The sequence below is a fragment of the Pongo pygmaeus genome, chromosome 9 (genome assembly GCF_028885625.2).
Source record: "Pongo pygmaeus isolate AG05252 chromosome 9, NHGRI_mPonPyg2-v2.0_pri, whole genome shotgun sequence".
Taxonomy (NCBI): domain Eukaryota; kingdom Metazoa; phylum Chordata; class Mammalia; order Primates; family Hominidae; genus Pongo; species Pongo pygmaeus.
The window spans coordinates 126,859,866-126,883,612 of record NC_072382.2 but is presented as its reverse complement, the minus strand read 5'-3'; the positions used below and the strand labels follow the sequence as shown (position 1 = coordinate 126,883,612).

At 41.9% G+C, this 23,747-nt stretch overlaps 2 protein-coding genes across 15 annotated transcripts in view; one reads left to right on the top strand and one right to left on the bottom strand.

Annotated features, from left to right (window-relative positions):
* Window positions 1-4,481: 4,481 nt before the first annotated feature.
* LOC129008444 (keratin, type I cytoskeletal 18-like) lies at window positions 4,482-7,417 on the bottom strand. The gene has a single exon (XM_054440728.1). It carries the CDS (start codon window positions 5,436-5,438, stop codon window positions 5,037-5,039), a length of 402 nt encoding a protein of 133 aa, XP_054296703.1. The 5' UTR covers window positions 5,439-7,417; the 3' UTR covers window positions 4,482-5,036.
* A 112-nt stretch (window positions 7,418-7,529) lies between these two features.
* TMEM218 (transmembrane protein 218) overlaps window positions 7,530-23,747 on the top strand; it is a 29,475-nt gene continuing 13,257 nt past the window's right edge. The window contains exons 1-6 of one of the 14 annotated variants that reach the window (XR_010127661.1): window positions 7,721-7,846; window positions 16,641-16,716; window positions 17,132-17,328; window positions 18,167-18,269; window positions 21,707-21,947; window positions 23,146-23,214. Coding sequence is in view for 12 of the 14 variants with exons in the window: in XM_054438871.2 (XP_054294846.1) it covers window positions 17,219-17,328; window positions 18,167-18,269; window positions 21,707-21,841 (348 nt within the window). In the remaining 2 variants the exon portion in view is untranslated. Of the gene's footprint in view, window positions 8,444-16,640; window positions 16,717-17,098; window positions 17,329-18,166; window positions 18,270-21,706; window positions 22,440-23,145; window positions 23,215-23,747 lie in introns of those variants that run through there. The other 13 variants (XR_010127660.1, XM_054438871.2, XM_054438862.2 and 10 more) reach the window with 13 other exon arrangements.

Genomic DNA, 23,747 nt, shown 5'->3' with positions numbered 1-23,747 from the left:
CACATACTGGGGAGGAATCATCCAAGGGCTTGGTATTGTGGAATTTAGGCCCCCTGACCATAGACTGCATTAACTGTTATTAGACTTTACATTTTCTTTCTGGTTTTTGGTAAGTCAGATCTTGTCACACCATTGCTCAAAACTCCTTCAACTTCCCATCTTACTCAGAAGAAAGTTCAAGCTCCCTCAGTGGCCCACAAGGCCCTCTATGGAGATCCTCCCCCAACTTTGCAGTTCTTGGAGTACACCCAGCGCCTGCCTGTCTCAGGGCCTCTTATGCCTGCTCAACCCTTAGGTCTTCCCCAAATAGCTGCCAGCTCACTCACCTCCTTCAGGTCACTGCTAAGATGTCACCTTATCAGAGAGGTCTGCCTTGACCACCTTATATAAAACGGTGCCCTCCCACCCTACATGCCCCTTCATCACTCTTTGTTCTTTTTCCTCACTTTACTTCTTCATAGCACTGAAAACCAGCAGATAGCTGACACATTTATTTGTTGATTATCTGGCTTCTCTCACTAGAATGTAAGTTCCATGAGAGCAGGACTTGGTGTTGTTCATTCTTTATCCCCATTTTCCAGAACAGTTCAAAGCACACAGTAACACTCAATAGATATTTGTCAAATGAATGGACACACAATGAATGAAGAGCCCTCCTCTTATGCATCCATACTAATGCACATACTGTTACTTGCCTGGTGCCTGGCCAAGAAATATGGCTAACTGCCCTCCATTATGCTGTCAGGAAAACAGAGGACTAAAAATTGAACCTAAAATTCACATAAAGTAGCTACTCTCCCATTTACCAGAACTCCAGCTTATCAAACGATGCCAAGCTTAGAGTTCAACTCCCTCTCTGTCCATCAGTCTTTTCCTACTCTTTAGTTTAAGAAACAGACCTTAGGGCCGGGTGCATTGGCTCACGCCTGTAATCCCAGCACTTTGGGAGGCTGAGGTGGGTGGATCACCTGAGGTCAGGAGTTTCAGAACAGCCTGGCCAACATGGTAAAACCCCGTCTCTACTAAAAATACAAAAATTAGCCAGGCATGGTGGTGCGTGCCTGTAATCCCAGCTACTTGGGAGGCTGAGGCAGGAGAATGTCTTGAATCCGGGAGGCACAGGTTGCAGTGAGCTGAGATCACGCCACTGCACTCCAGCCTGGGCGACAGAGCAAGACCCCATCTCAAAAAATAAAAAATAAATAAATAAAAAAGAAAGAAGAAAAGAAATAGACCTTAGAACTCTTTCCCACAGTGAGACACCTTCCCAGCTACCCAATAAGCCAAATGAACCCAATCCTGTGGCCACTGAGCACCCTAAAACATGTAATTCGGCACTTCAGAATGTTAAGGCAAACCGAGCTCCTCGTCTGAAACAGCCCTTTCAGAGAATAGACAAAATATCTGGCACTCAGTTGTTGAGCCAAAAGGTTGAATTTTCTCTGAAAACCATTCTGATTTCTCTGAAAACCATTCAAGAACTGGCAAATAATTCAGAAATTAAAAGTCTGTTACTTGTCTCATCCATCTCTGAGTCCCACCAAAGAGAGAATCCTCCCCCTTCTCCAACACCAGAGGGGGGCAAAGGCTTTTCAGAAAGTACAATACTGCATTAAAACTGAAGGAAGCTTTCCAGGTTTGCTTTCCGTTCTATTGTCTTATTCTGTCAGCTCCCACATCTCCCAAAATCCAGGCTTAATAATTTACAGCGGAAAGACATTTAATAAATAAGCGGCAAGATTGGAGCTGTCAGCTCCGCACAATGGGGTTGTTTGCATCTTCCTGCTTGGCATCAGCTCCTGCTCTCCCGCTTGCTTCAATGAAACAATCCCATTTGCTATTTTCATAAAATTAGTTCCTCTGCAGTTTCTATTAATCAGAACTTTCTTTGGAAAGAATTATACTGAGATTTCATCACCATCTGAGTTCAATCATTCTGTGAATCTGATGAATTTTTATCATCTCTATATGTGGCAGAAAAGGTAAGGCTTGGATGGGCTGACATAAGTGGGCGGAGAGCTCTCCCCTCACATTGGGTGAGGTCCGACAGTCCTGGGAACCTGAATCGATCTCCACCACCACACATCTGGGCGACTTTCTCCTCAAAATACATCTCCTTTACATCTATAGTTTCAAATCTTATTTGGGTCATGGACTCTTTTACAGATCTTATGTAAGCTATGAATACTCTCCCTGGAAAAGCCCATATATGCTCATGTGCACTACACACACAATTCAGGACACTCCCTCTCCTCTCCACATCTATGGCCCGTCGTGGATTCCAGCGTCAAAACTAGGTGCCCTCTTTTTTTGTAACCGTCCTCACTTCCTTTAAGAACTTCAGGCTGGAATAGAAATTCAGTCACCTCCAAAATCGTTTATAGAAGGAGAAAGAGAAAAAATTTTTGAAAGAGAGAAAGAGCATAAAAGGGAGAAAGTTTCTTTACGATGGCCATATACTTCCTGAGAAGTAAGAAAAATGGGAAACAGAAGGCAGTTCAAATGAGCTGAAATAAATAATGAAAGCCCAAGGATTCATAAATTGATGCATGCTGCACTGCAGTTGTGTGAATGAGACATGATATCAAAACTTGGAAAAATTTTGATGAATTCTCCTTGCTTCCAGCCTATGTAACACCTATCCCATCATAAAATAAACTGTACATGAGGAAAAACGCAGTCTGGAGGAAAAAAACCTGGGACCAGGGTAACTGGGGTTCTAGTATTAGTACCACCTCTGTCTACTGACTATGTGGTTTTAGGAAAGAGGTAACATAGCTCTATCAATGTGAGATCTTTAAATTAACACTAAATGATTTCCAAAGTTTGTTTCAATTCCAACAGTTTATCAGACATGATTCATCAGGAATCTCTAAGGTAGTAAGAATTAAAACCTTTACTTAAAGGGTCTAATAGTAAATATTTTAGGCTATGGGCCATATAGTCTTTGTGGTAACTACTCAATTCTGCTGTTATAAAGCAAAAGGAGACATAAACAACAGATAAACAAATGAGCATGCCTGGGTTCCAGTCAAATTTTACTTATGGAAATTAAAATTTAAATTTGATATCATTTTCATATGTCACAAAGCGTTTTTCTTCTTTTGTTTTTTTTCAAGCATTTAAAAATGTAAATATCATTCTTAGCTTGCAGATTGTACAAGCTAAGATTAAGCCCACAGGCCATACAGTTTGCCAGCCATTGGTCTGTAACATCAGATGAATATTATGATCTGGAAAATCATGGTGATAATTCTGGGTGGCCTTGGAAGGTCAGTAATTTGGCTTCAACTACTGACAATAGTCGTTGAGGTTATTTTTGTTTACTTGGTTTCTGAATTAGCAAAATTGAGAATTAGCAAAATTAGTAGTTTTTGAGCCTCAGCCAATAACCAACAATTACTTCAGTTTTTGCTACATTTTCAGGCCTGTAGAAATGCTAATGTAATCACACAAGAAACTGTGTACAAAAAATTCAGGGCTCACTGGCAGAAAAAGTTTTGATAACTATAAAATGAGCAAGAAAACTACATCTTCTCTTGAAATCATTCCTTGCCCTTGCTAACCCTAGTGGCCTCTTTGTACTCTTCCCCTCTACTAGGCAGCATAATGAGTGATTTTACACATTTGAGGAGGAAATGAAACACTGGTTTTTGTCATTATTGCTTTGACTTTTTTGTTTGTTTATGACAGAAGAAAATAAGTTAACAAAATGGCATGCATTCATATATGGCACCTATGTGCATTCTACAAGTATAGTATAAGGAATACATATACAGTAGAGATGTGGAGCAATGCGTAGACGTGTTGTATAACATGGCATGGGGAAGATTTTTTTTTTTTTTTTTTGAGATGGAGTTTCACTCTGTTGCCCAGGCGAGAGTGCAGTGGCGCCATCTTGGCTCACTGCAACCTCCACCTCCTGGGTTCAAGAGATTCTCCTGCCTCGGCCTCCCCAGTAGCTGGGAATACAGGTGTGCACCACCACGCCTGGCTAATTTTTGTATTTTTAGTAGAGACGGGGTTTCACCATGTTGGCCAGGCTGGTCTCAAACTCCTGACCTCAGGTGATCCACCCGCCTCGGCCTCCCAAAGTGCTGGGATTACAGGCATGAGCCACCATGCCCGGCCAGGGAAGGCAATTTTTTAAAAGAGAAAAATTAGATGATCAAATAATCAGTCTTTTTTAGAGTGAGGGACACAGTTTTGATTCTGAGACAGCAAAGATGAAGCACTATGATGATGGCACTTCTCTCAATCTCATTGAGAGGATATGATATCATTAAATCAGAAAACTATTAATAAAACCCCTCTCCTAGTTAAGGGGTGCATTTGGGGAGTACTTGGGAGGTGGGTCCCCTCTTAAGAGAGAGAAAACCTAATAATGTTATATCCATTCAGGAAGATGTAAAAAACTCTGGAGTACCTCCTCATTCATGTCCATTCTTTTACTTATTTATCAATTTATTTTTGACACCCAATGACTTCTGAACTTTTTATTGGCTTCCTGTTCCCCAGAGGGTACCCTGCTTCTGCTGGCTCAGTGCCTCAGAACTTTGGTGTTGTTGATCTCAGACACCACTTTGTCCTTCACTATCCTGGACAGTCTTTTGGACGGTTTGCATAGAGTTGCTGTTGTCCAGGGCATCACCACAATTGAAGTCCTCCCCATCTTCCAGCAGGCGGCAGTAGGTGGCAATCTCAGCCTCCCGCTCGACCTTGATGTTCAGCAGGGCCTCATACTTCTGGGCCTGGCGCTGCCCCTCTGCCTGGGCCTGTGCCAGCTCTGAATCCAGGTGCAGCAGGGCCCCACTGAGCTGCTCCATTTGCATGGCATAGCGGGCCTCCACCCCCCTCAGGCTGTTCTCCAAGCTGGCCTTCAGATTTCTCATTGAGTCTAGGTTGATCTCTAAGGACTGAACTATACATCTCAGCTCCATGAATGTCGTCTCAGCAGCTCCTATTTTGGTGGACTGCGTGGTGACCACTGTGGTGTGCTCCTCAGTCTTCTGGGACCAGTACTTGTCCAGCTCTTCTCAGTTCTTCTGAGCCAGCTCATCATACTGGGCCGGGAGGTCTGCCATGATCTTGCTGAGGTCCTGAGATTTCGGGGCATTTACCTCCATGGTCAACTCAGAGCTGGCAATCAAGGCTTGTAGACCTTGTACTTCCTTCTTTTGGTTCTTCTTCATGAAGAGCAGCTCCTCCTTGAGAGCCTCCATCTCTGTCTCCAGCTGTAACAGAGTGACATTGGTGTCATCAGTGACCTTGTGGAGCCCATGGACGTTGCTCTCCACAGACTGGCACATGGCCAGCTCCGTCTTATACTTGACTCTAAAGTCATCGGCAGCAAGATGGGCATTGTCAATCTGTAGAACAACACAAGCATTGTCCACAGAATTTGCAAAGATATGAGCCCTCAAGTCCTTGATGGTCATGAACTAATGCCCCCAGGCTCTGACCTGGGGTCTCTTCTTCTCCAGGTGCTCTCAGATTTTGCTCACCAGCCTCTGACTCTCAGTCACCAGAGTCCTCACTCTGTCCAGGTAGGAAAGCCAGGCAATCATTCAGGCCTTGCATGGTATCCTTCTCATTCTGGATGTCCCCCATTCCTTCCAGACCAATGGCATCCCTGCAGCCAGGCCTCCAGACCCCCAGCCTCCCCAGAAGCTGGTGGAGAAGGACACTGAGATCCAGGAGCCCAAGCCCCTGAGGACTGCATAGACTTTGGCTGCACTGCTGATGGACTGGACGCTGTGGCTGTGTGGCTGGATGGAGTGCAGGGACTGGTAGTTGGTGGAGGTGGTAAAGCAAATGGTGAAGCTCATGCTGCCTAAGGAGAAAAGCGAGAGGACAGGACTCAAGTTCTGTCGAGCCACGCCCATTTTTAATTTATAGCTTAACTGAAGCCAGTATGATCATTAGAAGTGTAAGGAAGTTAACTTTTCCAGTCTCAAACTCTGAACTTTCGACCACTTTCCTCCAAAATATTAAGGTCTCAGAGCCAGTTCTGACCAGCTTGTCTACACGTTACTTTCCATCATTTGTCTCCATGTTATTCTCCAGATACTCAGTGCTCATTCTTGCCTTGGCCTCTGCTCAGACTACTTTCTCTCCCTGGATTCTGTTCCACCTTTCCTGTCCCTGCTCATATGCTAGGACCCAGCATTAGTTCTAGCTCTATGATAAAGACATACATGTTAATTCCAGCCATAACAAAATATCCCCCAATTAATACAAGGGAAGAAGTGCTCTGGAAACTATGAAATGTTCTGCAAATATGAAGTATTATTATATTTTGGAGAAATTAATTGTACAATAGGGTTGGCCCATTGTTATATCTTGCTTTAAAGTGTTTCCTAGTTGTTTCATGTGTTGTTGACCTAACATTACAAAACCACAGGCTATTAAGACAGGAGTCACATCTCATTTCTTGTATATCTTCGCAGTTCCTAACAGAACATAGCTGCAGTCAACACTCAATTCCAATGAAATGAATTCATCAAAATAAAGGATTTCTTAGCCACAGAGCTTCTCACTGGGCCAAGTAATGTTAAGTTGCTAAACGCACAAGAAATCATTGGTTACTTTATGTGATTGCAAATGAAGCCTTGAAAGTTCAATAAATTTGAGACGTGCAGTTGATGAAATTCAAGCATCTTCTGCTTTTTGGTTCATAAGCTGTGATTCAGGAGAATTCCTTAAATCAGAGAATCAGTGCTCTAAGATTGAATAGTTTGCTTCATGATATTTCTGAATTTTGTTTAAGGTCAAAGGTTCAAACGGTGCAGCTCTCCAATTTGGTATTATTGTTTGTTTTCCCTTCTTGATTCAGTGGTGGAGCACGCAGCCTCTGTCCTACTTCCTTTGGTTGTCCTGATTGATGCATCTTTTGTTCTAACAGGCCATAGCCTCAAAGCAAAGTCATGGCAAGCTTTAGTTGGCAGTTAGGTAACAGCAGTCTGCCAATAGGGTGGGCCAGCTCCAGTTCCAGCAGCCTGGCGGCAGAGGGTTTACTTGATGGACCCTGGGCCTCTTCCCCAGTCTGTCCCGTGGGTAGAATGATCCTTGCCTTTGTCTGTTTCGCAAGGCTAATGGAAGAATTAAATACCAAATAAAACATGTCGAGATAAAGATAAATGAAGCGTGCCGTTATCACAACTGGTGCTTCGTCCTCAGTTCCCTCCAGGAGGGTTGTTGGGGACACTTAATGACCGGGCCTGAGCTGACTTGTCCACCACATCTTGCGCCCCACTCGAGCCAGTGGGTTGGGGAGTGAGATGTTCACCAGGCCCCGGGAAAGGCATTGATGTCTAGATGACTGTTCAGCTCTCTGGAGTTCGAGATCTGAGCTGCCTGGCCCTGCCGCTTCGCTGCCTGGATGGGCAATCTCTATGGTGACAACGAGTGAGGCCGGAAGAAGCCTCTCTCTTCCGCCCAACAACCCGCCCTCAGGCTGGACTGACCAATGGCCCAATGAGTTATGGAGAGATGGTGTGATTGACAGTGGAGTGGAACGGGGGGAGTGCAGCTCGGACCGCTGCTACCCAACCGAACTGAGGTCGGTCCAAAGGCCGACAGGCACCGACCAATCGGAGGGCGTAACGAAGGGTGACGAGCCAACCCACCGCGCTCGGCGTTGCCGGGAGCCGCGGTAGGCGTAAGCTAATGAGGAAGAAGTTGGCCGTTGAAAGAGCGACGCTGATTAGTGAGTCTTAAATCACCTAAATGAAAGCCCACTTGTGATTCGCCCTAAGTAAACCAGAATCCGGTGGGCTGGAACGGGCCGGAATCTGAGGTGTGAGTAGAGCCTGGGGGAGAGTGGATCCAGGTGAAGGGGGCAGAGGTGAGGAAAGCGGGGCGGCTGCGGGGAAGGGAGAAAAGTGGAGGGTCGGGCTGAGGTGGTTGGAAGAAGGCGTGGGCGGACGGCGGTGCACGGACCTCGCAGACCACCCTTACCGCTGATCTGGACCCAAGGCCCGGCTAATAAATACTTAATTGGAGGCAGAGAAGGAAGGACTGTTTAATGTTTCATGCTCTTAAGAAAAGGAAGTGTCAGTGCCTGATTCAGATCTCTTATGACCGAGACCTTAATCCCTCTCCAGCTCCTGGGAGGTGTCCAGGTGCACATTCTGAAGACGAGACATGGGGGGCATTGTTTTCCTGTCGCCAGTTTGAATCTGCAACAGGGTTGAGGAGAAGTTTAGAGTTCAAGTGGGGTGTTCCCACGCTGCAGTGCTGTGAGATGCAGAGAGCGGATAGACCGAGGCTTTGCAGCGCTTCCAACCCACAACACCGTCCAGGAGAGGGATGCAAGGAAGAGACCTAGGTTTACTGATCCTCCTTTCTATCAACGTGTTAAGAGCAGATGCTACATCGGTGGCGTTTTGGGAGCTTGGCAACTGATTTTTTCCCCAGGCTTGCATTTTATCTAATTACAAAGGTAGAGGCGTTATTCTAATATTTTAAAATTCAAAAGATAGTGAAGTGTTTAAAGTAGAAACATAAAAGTGTGAAAGTAACCCCCCAGTTATTTTTGAAGGTTTGGAAAACAGCTGTAAAGCAAAGTGAAAAGGACTCTTCCAGAAGAGCACTTCACTCCTGTAACCCACTGTTTTCTGTTGCTTTCAAGGGCTTGAGTCAGTGTGAAAATCGGGGGGTGGGTGAGATATCTCCCTCCAGCAGCAGCACTTAGGCCACATTACCCTCTGAGGAATCCACATTTGTCTTAGATAGTAAGACATCTTATAAGTCATCTTATAATGGCCGTTAGTATTCTCGTTCATCATGATCAACCTGGTGATGAGTACCGTATTTTTAATCCATTAGGTCACCTGTGCAGGGATCAGTCCATTTATTATTCCTCTCTCTTTTCTCTGACAGCTGGATGAAAGGGTATGTAGAAACAACCATTAAATGAACACACACATCTAAAAGGTTTTGAACGAACTCTTTCAGAGAAAAACCTCACAGCATTGAGCACAGAAGGAAAACATCGGCCATGTAGTTTCTCTTGTTGTCAGCTGCTGAACTGTTCAAATTTAAATTATTTTTTTCCACTCCAATCTACCTGCTTTAAATGCCACAGATATTAAGTAAATGGACTTACCCTTGAAATCGGGTTGGCCAAGCCATCACTTCTCAAAGAAGGTTTAATGATGGCGTGAACCCGTTTTTATATTTTATTGTATTGTACTCAATAACAATAATTTAGCTATTCTAATATGGGAAATTATCACAGTTATTATTCTCACATTTAAATAAGATAAAAATGACTAGATGTTCTCTCTTCCCCTATAGCAGCACTCTGTACTATACCCAGCCCTTCTTTTCTGTGCTTAGTAAGAAAATGTATAGTTTGCTTATAAAATTATGAGCTCCATTCTTAAAAGAGCTTGGGAATATTTATCGTATTACTTTAAAGCCATGCTATATATAAATCCAATGTCTCACGAACTCTTAAGCTACTAAGGGGGATTGAAGGGCAACATTTCTAATGGTGCCAGCCAGCTTCAACTACCATTTGCCCTCTATTCTAACTGTTAGAGTTGGTCCAAGTCTTCTAGGTTATTCGTGTAATATCCAGAATAGCACAAATTAAATTTAAATAGTTTTCTTAAGGGCAGTACCATCAGCTCAGTCAACTAAGCTAGAAACTTGTGTCATTTCTAACACCTTCTCCCTTGACACAGCTAAGACTGGAGTTCAGACCCTCATCATCTCTTATCTGGAGAACTGCAATAGCTTCCTAACTGGTCACCCAATTCATATGCATCCTGCTGCCCATTACCTTTTTAAAACTTAAAAATTACCATGAAAAATTTAAAAACAGAAAATAGTATATTGGGTAGTATAATATCTATGTTCCACCAATCAGATTAATAAATATTAACATTTTGGCACACCAGCTCAAGTTTTTTATTTTAAAGAAATAAAACATCACAGATTTAGTTCAGATCCCTTTTATTTCCACTCCCAACCCCATTCCCTTTCCTTCCTCCCTCTCCAGAGGCAAATAGTCTTTTAAAATTGTCATATATCGTTTATGCCCATGTTTTTATACTTTTGCTGTATATACATTCGTCAGAAACAATATATATTACTGTTTAGATTGTATTTAATTTTTAAAATACAAGTAGTATCATACTGTGGGTTCCATTTTGCAACTTGTTTTTGTCAGTCAACATTGTTTTTGAGATATATTCACATCAATACATATAGATCAATTTCATTCATTTTAAGTATTCATTATGAATATATAATACTGTATCTGTTCCCTGATTGACGGACATTTAGGTTTTTTCCTGATATTTTGCTATTGCAAACAAAGCTGCAATAAACACCTTGTACATGTCTCTTTATGCAAGAGTTTTTCTAGAACAGTGGTTCCCCAAGAAGATGTTGCTGCCCGTTTTAGGGTATTTTGGAATTTGTCAAGATGTATTTTGTTATTCTTTGATTGGAGGCACTTCTGGGGTTTACAGATCAGGACTGCGGATACTGGATGTTCTGTAATGTATGGGACAGTCCTCACAACAAAGAATTGTCCTGCATCCTGTGCAACTTTTGAGTATCCCACAGGATACTCATTTATAATTATCTGAGTCTAGAGCCTAACTCCGGTTTTTGTATAAACATAATGTATTTTTTGGCACAGTTTAATATAGTAAAATTTCCAGGAATGCAACTCTAATGTAAATCAGAGGAAAATTATACTTATTTGTGGTTTGGAACTTGAACAAGAGTTGTTCATCACTCTAGCAAATCACATAACTGAAGGCAGCACAGCTCGTGGTGTTTGAGTTGCCAGAACAACACACCTGCATAGTCTGCATTTGAAGCTTTTGCGTTCGTGGTGATTCTAAGTTTAGGTGCAAGCATCTGACTACTGTACTTCATTATGTATTCTAGTGTAGTCAGCCTGAACATTTGTATATTTAAACATATGCTATTTCATTACGAATTACTTTCCATTTAAAATCGGCTTCTCTATATCATATAGAGATCTAGTTTTATTATTTTCCTGTTGGAGAATCATTTGTCCCAACACTATCTATGAAGTTCTTTACCCACTGAATCATAAAGCCAACTCTGTGCCGTAGGAAGTTCTCACAAATGCATGGATCTGTTTCTGGGTTCTTGATTTTATACCACTGGGCCATGTGTCTTTGTGCCACTATCACACTGTTTAAATTACTTTGGTTTTTTAATGTGTCTTGCGGCAGTTGGTAACAAGAAAGGCAAGTTGCCATCCTAGTTCTCAAAATTGTTTTGGCTATTCTTGGGTTTTTGCTCTTCCATATGAATTTAGGATCCGTTTTCAAGTTCCACAAAAAATTGTTTTTAGACTTTGGTTAGAATTGCATTGAATTTATAGGTTAAGGAAAATTGAGATTTTTTTAATTGAACCAGCCCGTCCGGGAACACAGGTTATTTCTCTGTTCAGGTCTGCTTTATTTCTCTATTCAGGTCCTCTCTCTCTCTCTCTCTTTTTTTTTTTTTGTCTTTGAATAAAGTTTTATAATTTTAGCTATACAAATCTTACTCATCTTTTATATTCATATTTATGCAGATATATATATACATATCCACATTTTTTTGTTGTGAAAGTTTAAAATATATTCAGAAATATAGAAAATAGGATAGCAAACATCTACACACTCATCACCCAGCTTCAACAACTAGCTCATGACCAGTCTTGTTTCATGTCAGCCCCTTCACCTCCTCTCACTGAGATAATAGAAAGCTCCTAGAAACCCTTTTCTGTTATCTGTAATGTGCTACGTGTATATGCATATATCTTTATCATAAATAATCTTTTAACAATATAATAATATCATCTTTTTAACAGTGTTTTTTCACTGAAAATACAAACAGTAATTTCATAATATTATCAAATATCTGGATATTCTTCAGATTTCCCCAATCATTTCATAAAAGGTTTTTGCAATGCTTCGTTCGAATCAGGACCAAATAAGGGTCCATATACTACACTTGGCTGATACGTCTCTTAATATTTTTTCTGTAAAGTAAACATTTTAGTGAAGGGTAATACACATACAGAAAATACATACAGAAAATACACATACAGAAAATACATACAGAAAATATATACAGAAAAGTATATAAATCCTAAGTGCATGGTTAGATACAACATCACCGTATGAACAAAGCCAGGTGACCAAAACCCAGATCAAGAAACAGAATTTTATCAGCATCTCTCTGAACCTCCTACAGTCACTATGTTTCACAAGCCAACCATACCCCTGACCTCCAGCCCCTAAAATTAGTTTGACCTGTTTTGAACATTATATAAATGGAATCATATACCATGAACTCTTTAGCCTCTAGCTTTTTTTCATTTAATATTTGTGAAATTCATCCACATTGTTGAGTATAGTTGTAGTGTGTTCTTTCTCATTGCTTTATACTATTCTCATTGCTTTATACTACATAATGCTTTATACACTGTATGAATGAATAGATTGTAGAGTACTATATCCACTCTATTGGCAGATATTTGGATTGTTTAAGGTTTTAGCTATTTCAGGTAGGGCTGCAATGTCTTTTTTTTTTAACTTAGGTGTGCATTTCTGTTGGGAATACATCTAAGAATAGAAGAGCTGGATGTAGGGTGCATTTATATTTAGCTTTATTAGATACTGCCAATAGTCTCCAAAGCAGTGGTTAACAAATTATGGCCCTTGCCAGCTGTATATGAGGGTTCCAGTTACTCCACATCTTTGTCAACACTTGGTGTTGTCTGTTGTTTTCATGTTAGCCATTCTGGTGGGTATATGAAGGTACTGAATTTGGTTTTCATTTGCAATTTCCGGATGACTAATGAAGTTGAGCACCTTTTTACATATTTATTCTCATTCAGGTATCCTCTTTCTCAAGTGTTTATTCTTTTTTATCTGCTTGATCTATCAGTTTCTGAGACATATATTAAAATCTCCCACTAAATTAGTGGTTTTATCCATTTATTGTAGTACTTCTGTCAGTTTTGGCTTTATATATTTGGAGGTTTTGTTGTTAGGTTCACATTTGTTTCAGGTTGTATCTTTTTACTGAATTGTTCCTTTTGTCACTGTTCTTATTAATATTTTTCAGAGCTTTACATCTGTTTTGCTTGGTACTAATATTGCTTCATAGCTTATATTTTATTTTGCTTCACTTGGTTTTTTTTCAACTGTGGCTTAAAAAAGAACAAAAACAAAAACAAAAAAACATAGAATTTCCTGTCTTAACCATTTTTAAGAGTGCAGATCAGCAGTGTTAAGTATATTCACAGTGTTGTGAAACAGAGCTCCAGAACGTTTTCATCTTGCAAAATTGAAACTCTATACTCATTCACCATCTCCCTATTCCCTCCTTCCTTGGTTTTTGTCTTGTTAATATTTGCTTTGCATGTCTTTCCCAATCTCTTTATTTTCAGCCTCTCATTATACTTTCTGTAGAGCTTTTGTACACAGCTATTTTTAAAAAGAAAAATCTAAGATAATTTCTTCTAGTAGTCAAATATAATGTTTCCAGGTACTATGATTACTGTTGTATTTGGGTTTATTTTTACAATCTTATTTTGTATTTTCCATTTTCCTTGCTTATTCTTTGTTCTGCCACCCGCCTCACTCCCACTGACCCTTGCCCTACTTTCTGTTTTCTTTATTTTTTTCACTTTAATAGTATAGAAGCTATTTTTTCTATTTCTGTTGCTTGCTGTTTACCTATTTTTTTAACTTGTGTACTTAGCTTAAAAAACGTATACCTCCTCCAAAACAAAATAACTGTAGAATGCTTTAACTTTGAACTATCCTTTTCCATCTACCATATAACTGTTGAGTAATATTTAGTTCTTTCTGATTTTTAACCCCTCAAAAATTGTCATTATTACAGAAATCTTTACTGTCAATATTTCTTAGTATTTTTCTCACCATGCTTCCTATATCTCATACCTCCTTTCTTGGTTCATTTTCCTTCTTGCTGAAGTATGTCTCTGAGTAGCTCTTTCACTGAGGATCCATGAGAGATGTACTACGTTTCACCCTTTGTATGTCTGAAAACATCTTTATTTTACACTTACTCTTGAGAGAGTCTTGCTTGCCAACTTGTGGGTTTAGTTTTGTCTCTGCTGGGATCCAGTGGGTTCTCACTTTTAGTCTAGTTTTCATGTTAATCTTTCTATTTGGGATTCCCGTATCACAGTGATAGTACTGAATCTCACACATGGATACGATGTGAGGTGGGGATTCAGATTTCTCTTGGGCTGTTGTTTTTTGACCTGTGACCTGAAGCACTTAGCCAGCTTTCTTCCAACTAAGTCGGTAGCAAATTGTTTAGACCCTATTTCAAAAACTGGTCAACCCTGTGAGGGCCCAGCTTTCTGCATTGTTCTCATTGCTAGTTCTTTGCCATCGTGGTCTTGAGACCTTATCTGCCCTGAAGAGAATCACCCTGAAGGTCTGTATCAGGCACAGTACCCTCAAAGACCTTTAGGCTCAGCTCAAGCCTTGAGTTACATTTTTTTATAGCACTTAATGATTTTTCTTTATTGCTTTCGAGCTCTGCTGTGTACTAAATTCTTCTTATTCTGTTTTATTGAACATTTCTGTGTTTGCTGTTGTATGAGGCACTTCCCTTGTTAACTTCCGTCCAGCATATTGACCAGAGGTTACAGTCATCTTTCTAAAACTTCATATGATCCTTTCACTCCCTCACCTGATGTTTGTGGACTTGTTAGCACTGTGTCATTTATTCCTCCCACAGATACTTGTTGTGCATAATCTCTGTGCTAAGAACTGGGGTTACCACAGTGAGAAAGATATCAGGTCACTGCCTTTGTGGAGTTTACTATTCTAGTTGGAGAGACAGAAAATAAACTTGTAAACAAATAAATGAAAATATTAACTAGTTTTGTGAAAAGTGCTCTGAAGGAAATAGAGTGATGGAGAGTCAGTGTTTGAAGGGTTACTTTAGAGAAGACACTCAGGGAAGACCTCACTGAAGAGTGACATTTAAGCAGAAATCAGAAGGCTGAGGAAAGCCAGTCCTACAAATAGTTGCAGGAGTGCTTGGGGTTGAGGGTTAGTTCCAGGCAGTGGAAACAGCAAGTACAAAGACCCAGAGACGGGGAAACCCCAGGCGTGTTAGAGTGACCGAGATGGCACCCATGTGGCCCTAATGATGGCAGACTGCTCCCCAGAGAAGTTAGGCATACAGGTGGGCCCCAGCTCCCATCTCCCCTCACTCTGTCATCTTTTCACTCTGATTCTTTCCTAAATGTGCCTGTGCAGAGTACTTCCTTTGTAAAGCCCCTCTCACTATTGCAGTTCCCACCGCACTTTGCTTTTACCATTAATCAGAATGTAATATGGACACTTGTTTTCAGGACAATGTTCTCCAATAGACCTTGAGCTTCTGTCAGAAGATATCTTATTCGCCTTTGGCATCCCCAGCTTATAGTGCAGTGCTTTACATGGCGGGCACATCATAAATGTTGATTCAATAAATGTATTTTTTTTTTAGCAGTTCATGCTTAGACCCTCCTTTCCAATAACTTTAGAACTTCTCATAGTTAATATTTTCGTGGTATTTAAACCATAAGGGTAAAGAAAACCAGCAACCTAGAGGAATGTGTTTGCTGAAGACTTGTCTCTGACGCTGAAAAGGAAAACCAGGAGAGGTAGTGCGGTGTGCTGTTTCTCTGCTGTGAGTTGAATGGTGGTCCCCAAAAATATATGTCCACATCCTCACCCCTGGAATCTGTGACCATGACCTTGTTTGAGAAAAGGGTCTTTGCAGATTTAATTAAGTTAAGCATCTCAAGATAGTACTAGATTATTTGTACAGACCCTAAATCCAATGACAAGTACCCTTATAAGAGACAGAAAAGGTGAAGACAGACACAGGAGAATGCCATAGGAAGATGGAGGCAGAGACTGGAGTTGTGAGTTAAAAGCCAATGAACAGTGCCTGGAGCTACCAGAAGCTGGAAGAGGCAGGGAAGGAGTCTCCCCTAGAGCAGTCATCCCCAGTCTTTTTGGTACCAGGGACTGGTTTCATGGAAGACAATTTTTCCACAGGGGGATGCAGTGGGGTGGTTTCAGGATGAAACTGTTCCACCTCAGATCTTCAGGCATTAGATTTTCATAAGGAGCCTGCAACCTAGATGCTTTGCACGTGCAGTTCATAATAGGGTTCGTGCTCCTATGAGAACCTAATGCCGCCGCCACTGATATGACAGGAGGCGAAGCTCAGGCGGTAACGCTGGCTTGCCTGCTGCTCACCTCCTGCTGTGCGGCCCAGTTCCTAAAAGGCCATGGACCAGTACCAGTCCATGGCCCAGGGGTTGGGGACCCCTGCCCTGGGGACCCCTGCCCTAGAGCCTTTGGAGGGAGTACAGCCCTGCTGACACCTTTATTTTGGATTGCTGGCCTGTGAGAAAATAAATTTCTGTTTTGAGCCGCTAATTAGGAAACTAATACCCCATTGTGCTTATATCTCACTTACCCATTCTGTAACATGGCTATAGTAATACCTTTCTCAGAAGCTTCGTGCCGGGATTAAATGAGATATGTTTATATGGCACTTAGCACACAGTAAATGTTCAAAAATAGTGATGGCTCTTCCTCTTCTTTAAGGACTGAGAGTTTTCATCCTCTTGAATAAGAACTCGACAATAGAGTGGGAACTTTCTGTCTTGTGATCGATTGCCTGGTGAGTCACAGTTCACACCATGGATTTAACCTGAGAGCTTCAACTTCTGCTTTGGCCCTGGAGTTCCCATGCCCTGGTGTCTTCTACCAGTTCTTAAGTAGGGTTTTGTATCAAGAGAGGGTTCAGCTTTCTCCCGTGGGCTGGGGGAAGAGGTCAAAGTAGAACTCAGGTACCAAATTTGAAGGGAAACACTCAGAAAAAACTTCTGAGTGCAGAGCGGAAAACACCCTCTCAGTCCCCACCAAAGAGAAAAGCTTTGGGTTCTAAATTTCCAGTTTCCATTAAGGGACTCTGGGACTGGACAATTCTGAAAATTAATGACCTGTACTGAGTAATCCTCCTAACACACTGATCATCAAAAAATAACCTGTAATGAGTTTAGGCTTTCTGTATTTGTCTGCGGCTTTCACGGGAGTGTGTCACAGGAAGGCGGCACTGGAGCACAGAGGACACTTGATTGTGTGGTGCGCAGGGCGGGGGACCGCCGCTGCCTCCCCGCGGGATGGCTGACACTGTGCTCGGAGTCGGTGCAGGCGTGTTCATCTTAGCCCTGCTCTGGGTAGCAGTGCTGCTGCTATGTGTGCTGCTGTCCAGGGCCTCCGGGGCAGCGAGGTAAGGCATTCTTTCCAACTGGGAGTCCTAGGTAAAGCAATTAGAGGCAAAATCGCTGATGCTCACTAAACATTTAGAATTTAAGAGATCAGTTTTGTAATTACTGGCAGTTTGAATGAGCTGCATTTTAACCTCTTTTTATAAACATGAACTGTGTTATTTATGCTCTGAAGCAGAGATGGGAGGAGAAGGAAGTAGTGTTCTTGAGTTCTAACTGTGGCAAGAAATTCTGCTTTCACTGCTTATTGAATTTCTTGAGGTTGTACGTGTATGTGTTTATGAATTGTTCAGATTTATGGCAGAGGCTTGGTCCAGTCCCCAAGGCTTTAGCCCTGGGCCCAGGAAAACGAAAGCAACATTTGATGAGTTGGGCCTGCTTTCTATATCAGGCATTGCCTTCAGAACAGGGTTAGGCCATAAACCGACTCTGAAAACACTGTAGAGTTGCACTCTGGCAAGATGGTGTTAGTATGAAGAAGAGAGTTGTAGAATTTTCTAAAGTATTCTTTTCTAAAAACAACAAAAGTGGAGGTGGAGAGGGGATGCTTTGTTTTTTCTTGATTATGACTTTGGGCAGAAGTAAAAATAAAAACTGCACATTTCCATTCTTAGGAATGGAATAAATGGGAATAAATAAGAATAAATGGGAATGCACCCAGCTGGTACCTGTCTAGGAAGAAGGACTTTGGGATGAAGAGGTTGTTGACAGCAGGCCTCTGGACATTGTTAAGGGACTGAAACATAGAATATTGGCTCCAAGGAAGAGACTGTCCAGACCTAACTGATCAGAGAAGAAATTGTAAACAGTGCTTTTAATAATTTGTCTTTTTGACCCCAGGTTCTCTGTCATTTTTTTATTCTTCGGTGCTGTGATCATCACATCAGTTCTGTTGCTTTTCCCGCGAGCTGGTGAATTCCCAGCCCCAGAGGTGGAAGTTAAGGTAAAGCTGTTGGTTTTGTTTTGCCTCCTGAGCTGTAACTCTTATTTCTCTTGGTCTGCACTCTGTCCTGCCCTTGATGTTCCCTGACATTGGGTTGCCCGAGATGTCAGAATTGTAAAGTTCAACCAATGACGGGGAAAGTTCAGAGGGAGTTTTAAATTTCCCTGCCCCTTCACTCAGGAAAAGAATCTTACTCTGAATTCCATAGACAACCCCACCAGGCAGTTATTTGCCTGATTTGGTCTCATCTTCAGTTTGCATCAAGTTGAAAACAGCCTATTGGAAAGCCACCTCGTACCATGGGGACAGAAAAAAAAGAAAATGAAATAGGGATAGTCACAGGCCTGCACCCGAGATGAAGTGTTTCCATTCCTGGCAGCCTGGGCTGAAATTGATGTGGTGCCCTGAGGGTGCTGAGGACATGCTTCTCCAACTGCATGTGCTAGAATTTTCCTCACAGTCTTCTGGAGTTCTTTGGTCCTCATGCCTGGGACCGTACCTGCCAGCATCCACGTCTTTAAATGGATTTTTATCATCTCTCTCAGAATCCTTCTCTGGAGTTCTTTACCTTGGCTTTACCATGCATGGCTGGTCTCAGACCCATGGGATCTTGACAATGGCATTGACCTCTTCTGTCCCATTACTCCTTTTCACAGCTTTCCTCTCAACCTTCATTTTGATGTTTTAAGTGGTAGTCATGAAAATAGCTAACATTCTTTAAGGGATTTCTGTGTGCCAGGTCCTGTGCCAAACACTTTGTTTGCACTGTCTCATTTAAACCTCAGGACGGCCCTAAGTAGTATGACATAGGTACCATTATTATCCCCATTTTATAGGTAAGAACACTGAGTCTGTCAGAGGTTAAGGTAACTTGCCCAAGGTCACATAGCAAGAGGCAGAATAGGGATTCAAGCTGAGGTCCATCTTCAAAATCTTCATTGGTGAGAACTTAACAGAATATCCAGGGCAGTCCCAGAGAGCTCATGGGTTAGCATTTTGACACTAGACAACAACAGTACACAAGATTATACCTGTAACTTTTGAACTAAAATTGACACTGTAGGATTAACTATGGCAAGAGGAAGGAAATTCAACTCCAAGGGAAATAGTACTATACCACACACACTTAAGGAATTATTTCCATGGACACCAGTTTATTGTCAGTATTTGGAAAACACTCTGGAGGTGTGGGTACCACATGTGTGAGCCAGGGGCAAATTCCCACCTCACTTAGCTTTTTTTTTTTTTTTTGAGACAGTCTCGCTCTGTCGGCTAGGCTGGAGTGCAATGGCATGATCTCAGCACACTGCAACCTCCGTCTCCTAGGCTCAAGCAATTCTCCTGCCTCAGCCTCCTGAGTAGCTGAGATTATAGGCATGTGCCACCACACCCAGCTAATTTTTGTATTTTTGTTAGAGATAGGGTTTCACCATGTTGGCCAGGCTGGTCTCAAACTGCTGACCTCAGGTGATCCACTCGCCTCAGCCTCCCAAAGTGCTGGGATTACAAGCGTGAGCCACCGCACCCAGCTGCTTTCCTTGTCTTTTAAGGAGGAGAGTGATGTGGGCTGCCACATTTCTGGATGCTGCAGATGTAAACATTGGGAGAAGGGCACAGAGCAAACACATTTTTGAAATCAATCCCTCGATTGTCTGTCATATGAGTTTCAGACCCAGGAGACAAGAATGGGGTTTGAGCAAAATACTTTTGTCAGCATGGCCAGCAGAATTGGAGTTCTCATTTTCAGGTTTTGAGAGCTGGCCTCTGCAGCAGCCTGGCTCAATGCTGTATCAATAATACATGGCCTGGGCCTTCTGCACCCAAGGCCTGCTAATTGGCTAATTAAAAAGTGAAACGTGTCGAACGAGCAAACATGTGGCCCACAAGAGACTTGTTCAGTACCGGAGCCAAGGTCAAAGTTATGTTAAAGCTCTTTTATCAAACTGACCTTTGTTGTAAGTTGACAGTTGGGTAATCTCTGGAGCAGCTGAGGTGTCTTTGGATCTCAGTGATCCTACTAGGGCTCGGGTCTGAGAGATACTTCGCGTATGGCCGCTGTGTTAGTTTTCTATTGCTGCTGTAACAAATTATGTGAACTAATGGCTCACAACACAGATGTATTATCTTACAGTTCTGTAGGTTAGAGTCCAACATCAGTCTCACTGGGCTAAAACCAAGGGGTTGGCAGGGCAGCATTCCTTTCCGGAAGTTCTAGGGGAGAATCCATTTCCTTATCCTTTCCAGCTTCTAGAGGCTGCTCGTATTCCTTGGCTGACAGCCCCCTTCCTCCATCTTCAGAGCCAGTGACATCGCACCTCACTGATGCTTCCATCCTCACCTCTCTTGCTCTGACCCTCTCTTCCACCTCCCTATTCAACTTAGAAGGATCCTGTGATTACATTGGGTCCACCTGGATTGGATAATCCAGGTTAATCTCCCTTATTTTAAGGGCAGCTGATTGGCAATCTTAATTCTCCTTTAACGTATAATCTAACATATTCACAATTTCTGGGGATTAGGATGTGGATATCTTCGGGCCATTATTCTGTCTGCCACAATTGCCTTTCAGCTGTTTTGGATTCTCCTAGGTACTGGGATTTCAAAGCTTCTGTGAAGTCAGTCAGCCACTTGGTTGATGGTGTTGCTCCATTAGGTCTATAGATTAAATTGCTTTTTCCTGCCCAAATTTAAGCACCACCATTTGGATCTGGGGAGAGTGGAGCTCTCAAAGGGGACAGTGGACAAGTGGGTAGAGCCAACACCAATTATAGAGTTTTGTCAGCAAAGACCAACATCTTTGGGGCCTCAAGTGTAAGGCCAGGCAGCCCACTGTCTGCTTTGGGGCAAGTTACCTATCCTCTTAGTGTTTTAGTATCTCAGGTAAATGGCCATTTTCCCTACCCCGTGGCATGGGACTCTTCCACTGATAGCTTTAAAGAGTCACCTTTCATTTTGAAAATGAACCCTCCAGAAATGGCAATGGATTGATGATTTTGGGGGTTGGGTCTTAGATACATGGGAGTTTATTATACTATTGCATTTTTATGTATGTTTAAAATTCTCTGTAATAAAATGTATTTTAGCAACAACAAAAATGAGCCTTTCTAGGACCAAGCAAAAGCTTCTCATTAACTCTTTCAGATAACAGATTTCAGAATATAAAAGAATTCATCCAGGGACTTCAAAGTGTTTACCAACTTCCTAAATTGAGCCATTTGTTCCCTGTACCTCATTAATCCCTTCTTGACTTGTGTCTCCTGCTCAGGGAGTTGAGGAAAAGATTCTTTTTTCTCCATGTACAGAGGAGACTCAGGGCAGGATGTTACTGGAAGTTATACACATGAACTAACTCTTGGCCCACTCATCATGGAGTTCAGGTTAACCCAGCCAGGGGGCCTAACTGGTAGTAATTTCATTTTGATGTTTTCTTTCTCCAGATTGTGGATGACTTTTTCATTGGCCGCTATGTCCTGCTGGCTTTCCTTAGTGCCATCTTCCTTGGAGGCCTCTTCTTGGTTTTAATCCATCATGTTCTGGAGCCGATCTATGCCAAACCACTGCGCTCCTACTGACCACTCTTCAGGAAAATGAAAACCTGTTCTCTCCTTCATTGTGATGACATTGATGAGCAGGAAGGCACTATTCAGAGCCTTGTTTTGACAGCCCTCATGCCTTAAGGTTAGAGGAGTATCCGTCCATCACTAAGACAAATCTCTTGAGTCCTGGCTTCCAGAAACAGGATTGCCAAAATTGTCCCTGTGGGGCTAGATTCTTACCAGCTTAAGAAGGATATTGCTATCTTCTTAGTACCCGTACCTTAGGATTTCCAACTGTTTTGAAAGGGAAATAGTAACAGTGATCTGCTTAGAGTGGATTTTCACTCAAGTCCTTAGTAAGTGGATTTTGGGGAAAAGAGCACATGGGCTTCTGGTTCTTTTTGATAATATATAAAATTCTTCATTATGAGGTTGCGGTCGTTTGCAAAGGAGAGGCACTCAAATTTGAGAGGTTATTTTAATGTGATAATTTGGAAGACTTACTCAAATGTTGATCATTGACCACTCTGTGCATATATTTCTGAAGCAGAGCTCTATGAAGGCAATGAGTGTCACTTCCCTCTGCTCTAATAAAGCAATAAATAATAGCTAAAGGGCTGACTTTCACTTTGAACTCTTGGCCACGGCTTTTTGAATCAAGTATCTTTAGGTTTCCTTGGGATTAGAGGAAAGGTATGGAAATACTGTTTTTTGTTTTTTGTCTTGCCATGTATCTGTAGGTTTTTTTCTTCCATGATGTGGTGGGCTCTGTGTGCCTTATTTAATTACTATGAGTCCATTTTGGGATATCTTCTCTTTTCATCTTTGTAGCCCTTTCTCCAAAGCTAGTGAGGAAGGTATATTCTCAACATCAGATATAACTTTATACCTGTCTGATCTCCCAGACCAAATGAAATTTGCATTAAATGGAGGGGCTCTGGTCAGGTTCCACTTTGGAAGTCTGATCCTGACTCCCTAGAGCCATTTGAAAAAGAATCTTCTGGCTTAGAATTAAGAACCAAGAAAACAAGTTGGAAAGAGATCACTGATGGAGTATGTGCTCTATGCCAGTAGCACACTAATTCCTTTGAGGTTTAATTTAATTTTTACAACGGTCTCATTTTTATCATCCCCACTTTAAAGTAGAAAAATGGAAGCTTAAAGAGATCAACTGGCTTGCCCAACCTTCACCTAACAGCCAGTGTGCAAACCCAGGTGTAGTAGGCCCCAGGGCTTGTCTCAGAGAGAAAACACACTAGGCTTTGTGGAACTCTGATTGAGAGCTTGAGGTAGGTTAAGGCCACTCTTCCTTCACTTTCTCTCCTCAATTCTGTTTTCAGGGTAGAGAAGATACCCAGTCCTGCCACCCCACAGGCAACTAAGCTCTAAATTCCAAGAAGAGAGAACAGGTAACCATTGAGAGTCATGGGCTGGTGAGGGCCAGATATAGTTATCTCTACATTGAACCATTTCCTTTATCTTACTTAGTTTGGAAAAACTTTCAGATAAGGCTTTGTACAGAAAACTTCAAAGGAAATAGTTTCCTAATCTGGCCTAGGGCACACAGGTAAGAAAAGAAGAAACATCCTCTAAGCAGATTGAGGAAGAGAAAAAAGAATGCATAAGTCTTGAGGGAACTGAGACAAGCTGGGGGCCTCATGCTATTGTGCTACCCTGTGAGTCTCCCTGCAGCCCAAGTAGAAGCTTGGCTCCTAACAAACACAAGCTGCCAGTTGTTACCTTCTTCTGAGAGCCTTGCTAAAAAAGTAACTCTGGGAAAACTCTTATAGGTTCCTGACCATGAATCCATCTTTTTTACTCCCCTCCAAAAGTTATTCAACTATTAGATCAATGGATAATAACTATGAGGTTTTGGGTGACTATTTAGATAGAGGAAAGTGTATTAAGGTTGGAAACTAAATTCTATCCTTAATACTACTGT